General features: G+C 52.0%; 1 protein-coding gene across 1 annotated transcript in view; it reads left to right on the top strand.

The window, feature by feature from the left end:
- The window catches only part of ADCY8 (adenylate cyclase 8), a 104557-nt gene extending 93900 nt beyond the window's left edge, over positions 1-10657 (top strand). The window contains exons 16-19 of the mRNA XM_032954720.2: positions 770-916; positions 1867-1959; positions 5712-5826; positions 7529-10657. Coding sequence (XP_032810611.2) covers positions 770-916; positions 1867-1959; positions 5712-5826; positions 7529-8220 — 1047 coding nt within the window. The 3' untranslated portion in view covers positions 8221-10657. The remainder of the gene's footprint in view (positions 1-769; positions 917-1866; positions 1960-5711; positions 5827-7528) is intronic.
- Positions 10658-12286: the final 1629 nt, after the last annotated feature.

Genomic DNA, 12286 nt, shown 5'->3' with positions numbered 1-12286 from the left:
TGAAAAGAAAACAAACCGTCGAATGTCATTCACTTTCCTCGCCCATAATCGCCGTCATCATCACCATCATCATCATCATCGTGGCTATGATCTATCCACTGCTGGATGAAGGCCTCTCCCACGGTCCCGTGAGGCAGCGATCCATCCAGATCCCGCACACGAGACGATCCCATCGCGCAACCGAGGAGCTGAGCTGCGCGACACGCCGCACACTGCACTAGCTCGATGTGCAGTGCTAGATTCAACACTGGGTCGTCTCCGTCATCACCGGCAATGAATCAAGGTCATCATTACATCCAAAAGAATCTGCCCCGTGCACTGCGCGTCACCACGAAGCGAAGCCTTCGTTGGCAACTGTGTGGAAGGCTGCCGCTGCTCCACTTCAATAGATTGCAATCCAGCCGGCAATGCTTGGCCATCCGATGCGAGGGCAGGATCGGACATCGGCCCAATTGCGCTTCCAGAACCCACACGTGACGGCCGTGCGTGGCTCTCGCGCCGCTCCACCGCGGTCGTTGAAAACCTCTGCCTCCCGTGAGCTGCCCGCTGCGCGTGTGGCGTAACGTGGAGTGGGCAGCCCACGTTCCACGCAGCTGCCCTTGACGCGCCATCCGGGGGGCTGTGGGTCGGCGCGTCATCGCCCTGCGGCACATCGCGTCATACCACGTCGCACCGCGTCGTACCGCGTCGTGCCACACCGCACCATACCGCACCACGTCGCACCACGTCGCACCACGTCGCACCACGTCTCCGTCTCTGCTTTCGCCAGGAGCTCTACTCGCAGCAGTACGAGAAGGTGGGCGTCATGTTCGCCTCCATCCCCGAGTTCGCGGACTTCTACTCGCAGACGGAGAGCAACAACCAGGGCGTGGAGTGCCTCCGCCTCCTCAACGAGATCATCGCTGACTTCGACGAGGTGCGGTTTGACAACAGCAACAACAAGCACCTCCACACGGCCACCGCCGGTTGTTGTTGTTGTTGTTCGGCGTCTGGGCGATGGCCATGGACAACGAGCGATAAATGTTCGAGGTGTGACGGGAGAGGTGGGGGGGGGACTGTTTTTGTTCCCATTCGGAGACCGCGCTTTGCGTTTACAGCTGGTCGTAGCTCTGGTTCGTTGGCAGCCTGCTTGCACCCTTCTGTCCCATGGCTTTCTCATCGTTTGCAGAAATTGCTTCAGATTGGGTTGTGGTCAGTTTAACACGCAGTAGTAGGCTTTCGCTACCAATATTGTCCACAATAAAGGGGTTATTTGGGGTTAGATCGCGTAAATATAAACGTGCTGCTAAACCCGCCACCGGCCGACACAGCCAATTAGTAAGACTCGTCACGTAAAGAAAACATGGCCGATTAGTTACAACTTCAGCACGCCGGTTGTGTGTTGGAGAGTAAACCCACGACGTTTGCAAAGCTTGCGTCATCCACACGCCCATCGCGCCCCCCGCCCCCCACCCACTCCCGCCGCTGTCACAGGCGAACGAGGTCACCAGGTTTGACCTCCCCACGCGCCTGGCAGGTGAAACAGCAACGGGGCGAGTTCCGTCAAGTCCCGCTCACCGTGGCGGTTTGCAGTCGCCGCGTTCGTCGCGACGGACGTTAAAGACCCCCCCCCCCCCCCCCGTGGCATCGCTCGCAAGCGTTGGCCGCCTCTGCGTGTCGGTGTCGCGGGTCCGACTTTTTGCCAAATTTGAGAATTTCACCGCAAAATTACTCAACTGGAATTAGACACGTGGTGCGGTAATCGTCACCCCACCAGCCATCCCCTACCGGCAGGCTGACGGCCGCGGGGTCAGCCTTTGTCAGCCGGCTAAGTGCAACCCTTCGACGCGACGGCGAGTTGTTGGTGACACCGCCCGTTTGTTGCAGCTGCTCGGGGAGGAGCGGTTCCAGGATATCGAGAAGATCAAGACCATCGGCAGCACCTACATGGCCGCGTCAGGGCTCTCTCCCGAAAAACAGGTGACTGCGGTCGGCGTGGTTACGGTGCAGGTGGTGGTGGCTGCGCTACGAACCCGTGCCACCCGGGTTCAATGCCCGCTCGCGGGTAACACCGGTGACGATTATCTAAGCCGGCCCTGGCCCTCCCCGAGGTCGACTCAGCTTCAAACGAGCACCTGGTCTGGTGTGTAATCATCGCCACTGGGGAGGCAAAGGCGGCCGGGCGTGGTGTTGGCCCGCGCCCGCTCGCGTGCCGTGCCGGCTTTCATAGGTGCTCGCCTAACAGCACTTTCCCCAACACTATGTTACAGTTTAACGATTTCGTGACCAATGTCATCCACAATACAGGTTTTTTGGGGGTTAGATCGTGTAAATATGAATGTGTCGATAAACTCGCCACCACCCGACACAGCCAATTAGTAAGGTTTGTCACGTAAACAGAACATGCTAATTCATAACGAGTACAGCACACCGGTGTGTTGGAGAGCCAAGCCACAACATTTACAATCTGAGTCGAGCGGTGGCGGGTCTAACGACACATTTATATATTTACGCGATCTAACCCCAAAAATGTCTGTTACAGGCTATACGCCGCAATTTGCAATGTTAAAAACAGCGAGCCGCATCAGATAAGTGTTAAATGACATATATATCTCTTATATTATTTAATATTGTCATTAAACAAAAATAAAACTGAATGCAAAGTGTATTTCAATAAGAGGGAGGAAAAAAGCCCAGCATGTGACGCGTAACAAGCTCGATGTGTCTACACCCTCAAGATGAGGGATTTGACGACAGCGTCACCGCTCGTAGCACTACTGCGGGTATAAGGGCACGATGGGGGGGAGTAGAGATTTTAAAGGGGAGTCGGGAGGAAAGGTGGGAGGGAGGGGGGGGGGAAGGTGGAGGGAGGGGAGGGGAGAGGGAGGGGGAAGAGAGGGGATTAGAATGTTATTATATTTTTTATTCATGGTTGGCCCTTTTCAATGGGTCTGCGGTGCTGGTTATTCGGTCTCGTTGGGCAACTTAATTGGGCACCCGGCGAGCCCCGGCGGCGTTTTAGACTGAATATTGAAAACCCCACTGAGATCAAAGGAGCGAGATACGTTTCAGGCGGAGAGAATGCCATTGAAACCCTCAGCTCAAATTTCCTTCATTAAATCAAGATCCATACTTGCCAAAGTCAATTGCCCTATCTTTCAAGATAAGAAATTGCACTTGATTTGTTTTCTTTTTCCTCTCCGAATGAGTATTATAATAATAAAACATCCGCAATCCGATTCAAGTTAAATGTTTTCGTGAGTACATTGGTTCAATTCCTGACAATTTGTATCATGCGAGCCATTTTACATGATTAATTATAATAATTATTTACAGCCTGTGTTAGTCAACTGCTGGATTAAGGCCTACCCACACTGTTCGAACAAAGACGGTCACCGCATCGCGCTTTCAGATGCGCTTCTGCGGCCGTCTGGAACCGTCTTCCTTCCGATATTTTAAAGCCACTGGAGCTATGCACTTCTAAATCTTCATTGAAAACTAATTTCTTTAGAACTGCTCTTTTGTGTTTAGTTTATTGCTTTCCCCCGTACCTCCGATTAGCATGGTTGGCTTCGTACGGTGCGAAAGAAGTTCTACAAACATACATTGTTGTTGTTGTTTGACCATACTTCACCGTGCTAGTCAGCATGGGTTGGCATAGGTGGGTGATCGGGCCAGGACCGGCTCAGATATCACTTGCCCGCCCATGTTAACCTTGACCAAGATTATAATTCAGGTGACCCGGTTAGATTGCGCACTGCACCAACCACTGCTCCGCCATGTCCCCGACTCCCCCTAACCCCATGACTCATTGCCTATGCAAGTTGCTTTTGTCCTTTATCAAAATAATCCCACCGTTGTTGCACCAGGGTGTTTAATTCCATGCGTAAATACATATCCATTTAATGTCACCAAAACGGTATCCCTTTTTCCCTACCCGCTCCTGAACATGTGGCGTTTAGACAGGTGAAATTATTGGCCTGAGCCTCTCTGTAACCCCGCCACTATTATCTCTACCGTTCGTGCCTTTTTTTACACATCCCGAAAGTTCCGCATTTTTTTTTAAGAAGAATGTGATGTTATATAACGTCGTTCATAAAATGTATGATTTCACGGCAGCTATTAAAGCCGCGTGAATGACAATAAGGAAACTTGCAAATAATGGACACGAGTGTTTGTCCAGACCCAAAACAACAACAACAACCAAAAAAAGATCCACCGATACGCAAATTGGACGACAAAATAACATCCCCGTTTCAAGGTGACTGAGATTGTAACAACGGCGATAATTGGTACGGGGCAATTTACACCACTGCCATGATAACTTTTTCATTGGCGTGTTGTTGTTTTGTGAAATCCGTTGCACCAATTGGGCCTATGGCACCGTGTATTAGTTGCGAGTGGGCTTTGTACCCCGGTGAATTATGCGGAGCTGAGTGTTCCGAGAAGCTTAGCGTTAAAAAATAAAAACAAGTGTATTATCCCAGGGGCGAATACAAATTCCGCCCCGCCAAAACGTGATATTCTCCGCATCGAGTCGCAAATAAGTTGAGGCCTTCGCAGAGTCTCCTCCACGCGCAGGTGTTTGCTTAAGCTAGCGAGTAATCCAACAAAAATCTGTAAAAGTATTTTTTGTTAATCCAAGGAAATCTCTTTCCTGAGTTATCAGGATCCTTATTGATGAACATCCTGCTCGGGTTGCTTGCTTAACTTTCTTTCCGCACCTCCGATTCGCACGGCTGCCTACGTGCGGTGCAAAGTAAGTTCAACGTACATACATGGTATGTAGACTGAGATTGGAACCTTGAGAATAATAGCAAAAATATAATTTACAGCCCCCTTATCAATCCACTGCTGGAGGAAGGCCCTCACCACGCCACCACTCGGGCATTGGGAGTTGCTTGGCCATACCTCGCCGTGTCGGTCAGTGTGGGTTGGTGAAGGGGTCGGGGGCCCACGACCAGTTTAGATTATCGCTCGCCACTGATGGCAGCCGTGGCTGGGGGTTGAACTTAGAATTCCACGTTTGTAGTCCAATGCGCTTGACCACTGTACCACCAGTCTTCCCTCAGCGGGTTCTTTAAAAAAAACTTAAACTTGCAGCCCTTTTCTCAATCCACTGCTGGATTAAGGCCTCGCCACACCACGTCGACCACGGCGTCTGTTTGGCCATTTCTCACCACGCTGGCTTGGTGACTCCTTACCTGGCTATGAACGTCAACGGCTCGGTCTGCCTCTCAGACTGACAGCGGTTGCGTTTAATCCGCCACACTGTGGTGGATGAAACGCAACCACCAAGTGAGGTGACCTGCCCCCTGCAGGTCACCTCACTTTTATTCCTGCTTCCCTCGCACCGCTCCACTTTGGGATTTCCTCCTCCTCCTCCCACCATCATCATCATCATCAACATCGTGTATTTTTTTTTTCCCAACAAGCTCCTACAGTGAGCTTGCTCAATGACAAGAAACGCGTTAAATTCTTACCCACCACAAGTTTGATCGTTCTGTTTGTTTCTGGCCGCCGTTTGACCTCCTGGGCCTGCCCTCGGAGACTGCGTGTAGGTAAATCGATGATGCGCTGCCACGGTGGTTTTATTCACCGACGAAACACCGATGCCCGCGGCGTGCGTGCGTCTGCGTGTGTGCATCTATGTGCGTCTGTATGCGTGCGTCTGCGTGTGTGTGCGTCTCCGTGCGTGCGTGTCCGTGCGTGCGTCTGCCTGCGTGTGCCAGAACTCCGAGGACGAGTGGGCCCACCTCAGCTGCCTCGCCGACTTCGCGCTGGCCATGAAGGAGACGCTGCGAGACATCAACACTCACTCATTCAACAACTTCGAGCTCCGCGTGGGTATGTTCGCATCGCTGGGGGGGGGGGGGAGCATCTTGGTAAAAACGTGATAACCCTCAAACGCCCATTGCCCAGGAAGTAAAGTTTTTGTTGGGTGTAGCGGACACCCAGTGGAAGACTGAAGGGGGCAGATGGTTGGATTCTGTGGGTTCGGATCTTGGAGGACACGTGCCTACAACCTTGCATGAAGTCTGTCAGTGATGGGCAAGGAGGCACACATTGTGAGTGCGAGTTGCAGTTACAACGTGCGTCTTCTTAGAACTGGTAGATAATGCACTCAAGTGCTTTACACGCATCTCCGTGTCGACCTCGCAGCCTCTGCACGATGATCTGTCGGAGGGTAGAGAGCGTTGGCAGCGAGGGGGTCGGTGGTGGCATTGACGGTTCTCGATCTGGTACAGCGAAGAGGTCGCACACAGATCTCCTCTCAGCCCGAATCGATCAAAAGAGACACCCCCCCCCCCCCCCTAACTACAGCCCGACACTCACAAACGCCGTCTATTACGAGCGCCACTGTTTCTAGAGAAGCCCCAATTTCCCAGCGAGCGCCAAGCACGGCGAGGGCAGTTACTGTGAAAAATAGCAACGGGTGCAATTGCGTTGGCTCATTATCGGACATAACGAGATAGAGCGGTGACAGGCCGATAACCACCAAGCCCCCCGGTGAAGTGGCTAACTCGGAGATGATTGCTTACAGCAGACAGGGCCACACTGAGATGTTACTAATGTTAATGCATCGCTAATAATAATAATGATCCATTGCTGGATGAAGGCTCTCTCTATGCCCCATCGGTCGCTGTGGTCATTTGTACGCATGTATGTTGCACTTCTTTCGCACCACATGCATATTTCATCGTGCGTGTTAGTGCGGGTGAGTGCGGGTTAGTGCTGATCAGTGCGTGTAAGTGTGGGTTATTGCTGGTTAGTGTGGATTAGTGCTGGTTGGTATGGGTTTATGTGGGTTGGCAGAGAGGAGGAGAGGCGGAATTGTACATCCACGACATGTTCGTCATCGGGGTTATTTAACCATACTTCATCATGCTAGTTAGTTGGTGAAGAGTATCAGGACGCATTGGCCGCTTGCTGCAGAGGTTCGTGGTTCGAATCCGGCAGGCTGCCCTGGTTATTACCGCATCACGTCCATTCCCACTTTGGTATTCACTCCCATCATCGTCTCTTCTCCCAAGCTCTTACAACAATAATCTTGGTCGATTCAAAAAAAGTGTTTACGTTCATCTATGCCACGGTGGTGAGATGTTAACTACCACACCTGGTATGGAGGAGGTTGTTGGTTTGATCCTGACCCTGATGCCTGTATATTTGGAGTTTGCATGTCTCTTTTTCCCCTCGGTCGTGTGGATTTTTATCCGGGTCCTCCTGTTTTTCCCTCGACATTTAGAATCAACGTGCATTTACAGAGTATTTGGTTGTTATAAATGTCCACACAATAAGCGACTTCGTTGAGCTGTCCATTGTGGCCAAGTTGCTTCTGAAAAAAGAGCTATATAGCTCAGTGCGCCTTACCTGGTAAAGTAAATTTTTAAAATGTAATAGTTATGATGCCGTCAGTTCCTGACCGCTTCGCATTTGCGGATTTTAGGGCCCTTGCTCCCTAAGTGTAAATATAATATGAATAAATAAAAATGTTAAATCATCATCATTCGTCTTCCCGTTCGGCTGCGGCACGGCACGCGTTCCGCAGGCATCTGCCAGGGCCCGGCGGTGGCGGGCGTCATCGGCGCGCGAAAGCCGCAGTATGACATCTGGGGCAAGACGGTGAACCTGGCGAGTCGCATGGACAGCACGGGCCTCAGCAGCCGCATCCAGGTGCCCGAGGAGACCTACCAGATCCTGCGCGGCCGCGGCTTCGCCTTCGAGTACCGCGACGAGATCTACGTGAAGGGCATCAGCGAGCAGGAGGGCAAGCTGAGGACCTACTTCCTAATCGGCCGCGTGAGCCCCACGCCGCTCGTGACGTACCCGCGCCGGCTCGCCGGCCAGAACTCGCTCGCCGCGGTCGTCTTCAGCCTCGTGCAGTCGCGCAACCGCCAGAAGCAGAAGGCGGCAATGCTGAGAGACGGGGGCGGCGGCGGCGGCGGCGGCGGCGGCGGCGGCGGCGGTGGGTCGGGAGCTGTGGGAAGTGGAGGCGGCGGTGGTGGCGTTGGCGGTGGCGTTGGCGTTGGGGGTACGGGCGGATCGGCGGGCGTGCCGCGTACGTTCAGCGCGCACAGCAACGGCGGCGGGCGCAGCGGCAGCAGCAGCAGCCACCTGCAGCAGCAGGCGCAGTCGCCCAGCAGCCCCCTGCCGCAGCTCCTCAAAGTGCCGGAGACGCACCAGCAGCAGCAGCAGCAGCAGCACCAGAAGGTGGAGCCGGCCGAACACGCAGTCCCGTAGCGAGCGCCGGTCGCGACGCTAACGCGGACCCGGGGCCGGGGTCGTTTGAAAGAATGAGAAACAAAATTTAATGGGTTTCAAAACGACGAATATAAAGTGGAATATTAAGTGATGGTGATGAGTGAAAGGGAATGGAACAAATATGTATGACTAGCAAGGATGCAGTTGCATCTTTTTTAAAGGTTACGTAGCTGAGCATGTCACGCTTCTATGACAAGTGCCAGTTTTTTTTTTTAAATTGTGTTCATTGGACAGTGTTGATCGACACTAACCCATGCAGTGTTTGGCGTGTTTCGACGCAATAGTGTAACGACGTGCAATGTATCGTCCCAGCACCTTTTATGGTCCCAACTCCTGGCCCTCGCGAACCCACGTACCGGTGTCTTGATTCTGGTTGTTCTGAAAACGTACAATAACAAAGAAATAATTGATAAAAAAAACACATTTATTCCGTCTTCGTTACATTCCTAATTCAATGCGGCAGTGTTAAGCACTTTGGCGATGTCCTACTCACTGCTAAGCATTACGACCAAAGGCAATCAGGCAGGACTGATTATGATTTGAATGCTTACGACGGTTGTAGCCTGCCGGCTTACGTTCCTGTCAGCCGGCACCGTATTACTTTGCCCCTACAGCTTGCAGTGTACAATTAACAGTGCAGCATTGCTTGACCGTGCGTATTAGACAGTGGGGCTTAACGCTTCGGGCTAATGTACCCTAAAGAGAAGGATACAAAAGACACAGACACAATACATTATATATATGCGAGCGCGTGTAATATATTGTATGCATACTCTGAAGCGGCCGTTTGGGAACAGATGCGAGTTGCCACGGCCGGGGGCTGCTGCGTCCGATAGCAGCAAAAGCCACCGAGTCGGCGATGAGAGAGACGCACGGCAGACCTCTGGCCGTGCCGTGCCATGCGCGAGACAGCCGAGGCGTATCCCTTTGTAGCCCCTTAGCCTGTGAGTGGTGATCCCCCCCCCAGCCTCCTCCTTAGCCAGCCCGTTGCCCCCCTTCCCCTCGCCTTCCATGGGCGGGGAGGCTGGGTGCATGCGTCCGGTCCCCCTATTTGTGGCGTCACCTTCAGAGCGCAGCCGCCGATATATCGCAGCCGGCCAGCCGGACGATTCAGCCGGACGAGCGAGCGAGCGAGCGTGCGGGCGTGCGGGCGCTGCTGCGCGGTGCGCGCGCGCGCGACCTTCGTTGCAATACTGCCGACCCCTTGGCGGTGTCGATCGACGATGCACCCTGCCGCCGCCGCCCCAAAGCCACTGAGCGCGAACTTGACGGTCGGCTGAAAACACAGGAGAAATAAAATACTGTCATGGTACATTTTTTAACGCACGCACACTCGCACGCACGCACGCACACGCACCTTACAAAAACGGAATGCCCCGCAGCTAATCGTTAGCGCCCGTGCTTATTCACTCGAGGCTGCTAATGCATGCATGGCAGGATACGCAGAATATACGAAGGGGGCCATTCCGTTGTGTGTGGCACAGCCACGATCTCCGTGTTGGGATGGCAGAGGCTGGTGGCATCGTTGCCTAGCAACCTCCTCCCCCCCCCCTAAAAATGGGATTCTATGCAGGTTATTTCCATCTGCTGGTGCGACGTAATAAGGAGATAATGAATACACAGGCGGGGACATGGGGAGGGGGGCACGGTGCGGGGGGGCACTGTCGAAATGCCATCAGCCTCTCGTCGTGGCTGCCCCCGGGAGAGAAAAAAACTAAGCCATTCATCAGTGTAATTTATGTTTTTTAACATAAAGATAACAAAAAACACTACTTTATTGCAAAAAGAAAAGCCTTTCACCATATATTGGTTGTGTAAATAGAATTCACAAAACACATTCTTGACCTTTTTGTATACTGTACATTGTTTTAAAAATGTGTTTCTTTTTTTCCCCGAAAAATAAATTGTACATAATGTTGGAAAATATTTTTTTGGGAGGAGGGAACTTTTTTTTGTCGTTACTTTAATTTTTAATAACTTTTTTTTTGTTCAGCGATGTTTTAAAAATATATATTACGTGCCAGCACCTCTGTGAGAGTTTTACATCGTAATAAATAAATGGGTAGTCATTGTTTATTTCTGTTCGGCGAGCTTTTATTTTTCTATTTACGATCATCGCATGACTGGTCAAACAACGAAAGGCGGTCTCGGTTTTTTTTTTAATCAAGGGAAGTTCTGCATTGCTCAAAAACAACAAAACGTGCGATTTAAACGTGGATTTAAATATCGGTGCATGCTCGGGTTGTGGACAGAGCTCTCGTGTGCAATGGCGTGCCTTTTTGTTTGCTTTACTAAGACACAACAACAACAAAAATATGCATCCACCTGTCTGGTTTATTGGTAAGAATTATGCTGTGTATGGTTTTTTTTGTATTCGTTAAAATTTGAGCGATATAAAAAAAAAAGAGGAAAATTCTGATGGAACTCCGAGGTCATTGCATTCAGCAGTCGCGTCGGTAGTGCAGGTGATTGTCTCGCTCCAACACAAGCGTCGAGAGACGGCGGATGTAGCCCAGACGATTTCGAATGGTCCCCGTGGAAGGGCAAACCGCTCGAGAGATTCTCAGATGCGGTCCGAAGCGATTCGGCCATTCACCGGCGTTGTCTCGGCGATTTGCAGACACGCCGCCGCCCTTCGACTTGAAACACGGGGGCGGTGCGAAGACGTCGTGTGGTCCATGGGCGATAAGGGTTTGCTGGTCGTAGCCACAGACGCACGCAGCAATGAGCCGGTGATGGAAATCCCACGTTCCTATGACGGGGGGTGAGTACAGCATATCCATAGGACAAAGTACGGTCGACTTTGTCACAAAGTGCTACCTATTTTATATACCCCGCAGGGATGATGGGCTGAGTTTAGCCCCAACCTGGATTTGAACTCCCAACCGTCCCGGTTGCGAGCCGCTCTCTCTGTCGCTGGGCCACCTGACCGGTAACCAGCCATAGGTAACCAGCCATAGGTAACCACCCATAGATAACCACCCATAGGTGACCAGCCATAGGTAACCACCCATAGGTAACCAGCCATAGGTAACTAGCCATAGGTGACCAGCCATAGGTGACCAGCCATAGGTAACCAGCCATAGGTAACCAGCCATAGGTAACCACTTCTGCGTTTATTACATCCATTTACATATCAAGCCCCTTTTGTCAATAAACTGCGGGGGTGTTTTACGCTACATACACCTCCCTATGTAGCGTAGATGATGTTGGTGTTTTGACCTCACTCGTTACTGACCAGGCTAGTTTCTGCGGGAAGGTATCACCTCGCCACTGATGTTCGCCGTGGTCGGGAATACAACTCAGCTGGTTGGGTTCAGAGCACAATGCACTATCCGCCGCATCACTACTCCACCCTCAATGAAGCTGAAACTAACAGCCGAACGCAGTTGTGACATTACCGCATAACAGTCGTGTCACCAGGATAACAATACACTTAGTCCTGTAGCAGATCCCCATTAAACAATTCTGTTCACGCGCTCTCTGTACCGTGGGTACATTTAAAAAAAAATATGCCGAACATTTAATTAGCACGGTTATAATGAGCATACTTTGGCAAGCTTAACGCTGCAATCCGCGTGGCGGATTTTGAGAAGAGGTGTAAAATATAACACCCGGCCCCCAATCCACTCCGCGCGCGCGCCCTCCGTGGATAAAACCGCAGTGACATAAACCACCCAGCCAGACACACAGATCCAGCGACTCGCCGCAGATCAGTATGGCTCGTAGAGGCAAGTGAGCTCAATAGGCACCCACTACGGCTGCCACATCAACCCACAACGCAATGCAGTGAGGCGGTGCAGCCAACGCCGCGCCTGGCCGCCTTTGTCTCCCCGCGATGCTGAGGTTCACACGCTGCATCTAGAGCTCATTTTAAGGCTGACCTCTACTGTGCGTGGGCCAGAGGTGACTTGACGGGATCTCAGAGGTAGCTCTGGGGCATCCACTTCCGTGAGCCGTTCTCCGACATGAAGCGGTTGCACTGCTCTGCGAGAGTTGCCGAAAGGATATTTGGGCTCGTGACGGCGACTTGATGCCGAGAGCA

This window comes from Petromyzon marinus, chromosome 15 (assembly GCF_048934315.1).
Source record: "Petromyzon marinus isolate PM22_M1 ecotype Great Lakes invasive population chromosome 15, UKy_Petmar_22M1.pri1.0, whole genome shotgun sequence".
NCBI classification, from domain to species: Eukaryota; Metazoa; Chordata; class Hyperoartia; order Petromyzontiformes; family Petromyzontidae; genus Petromyzon; species Petromyzon marinus.
This window is presented reverse-complemented; position numbering and strand designations above follow the sequence as displayed.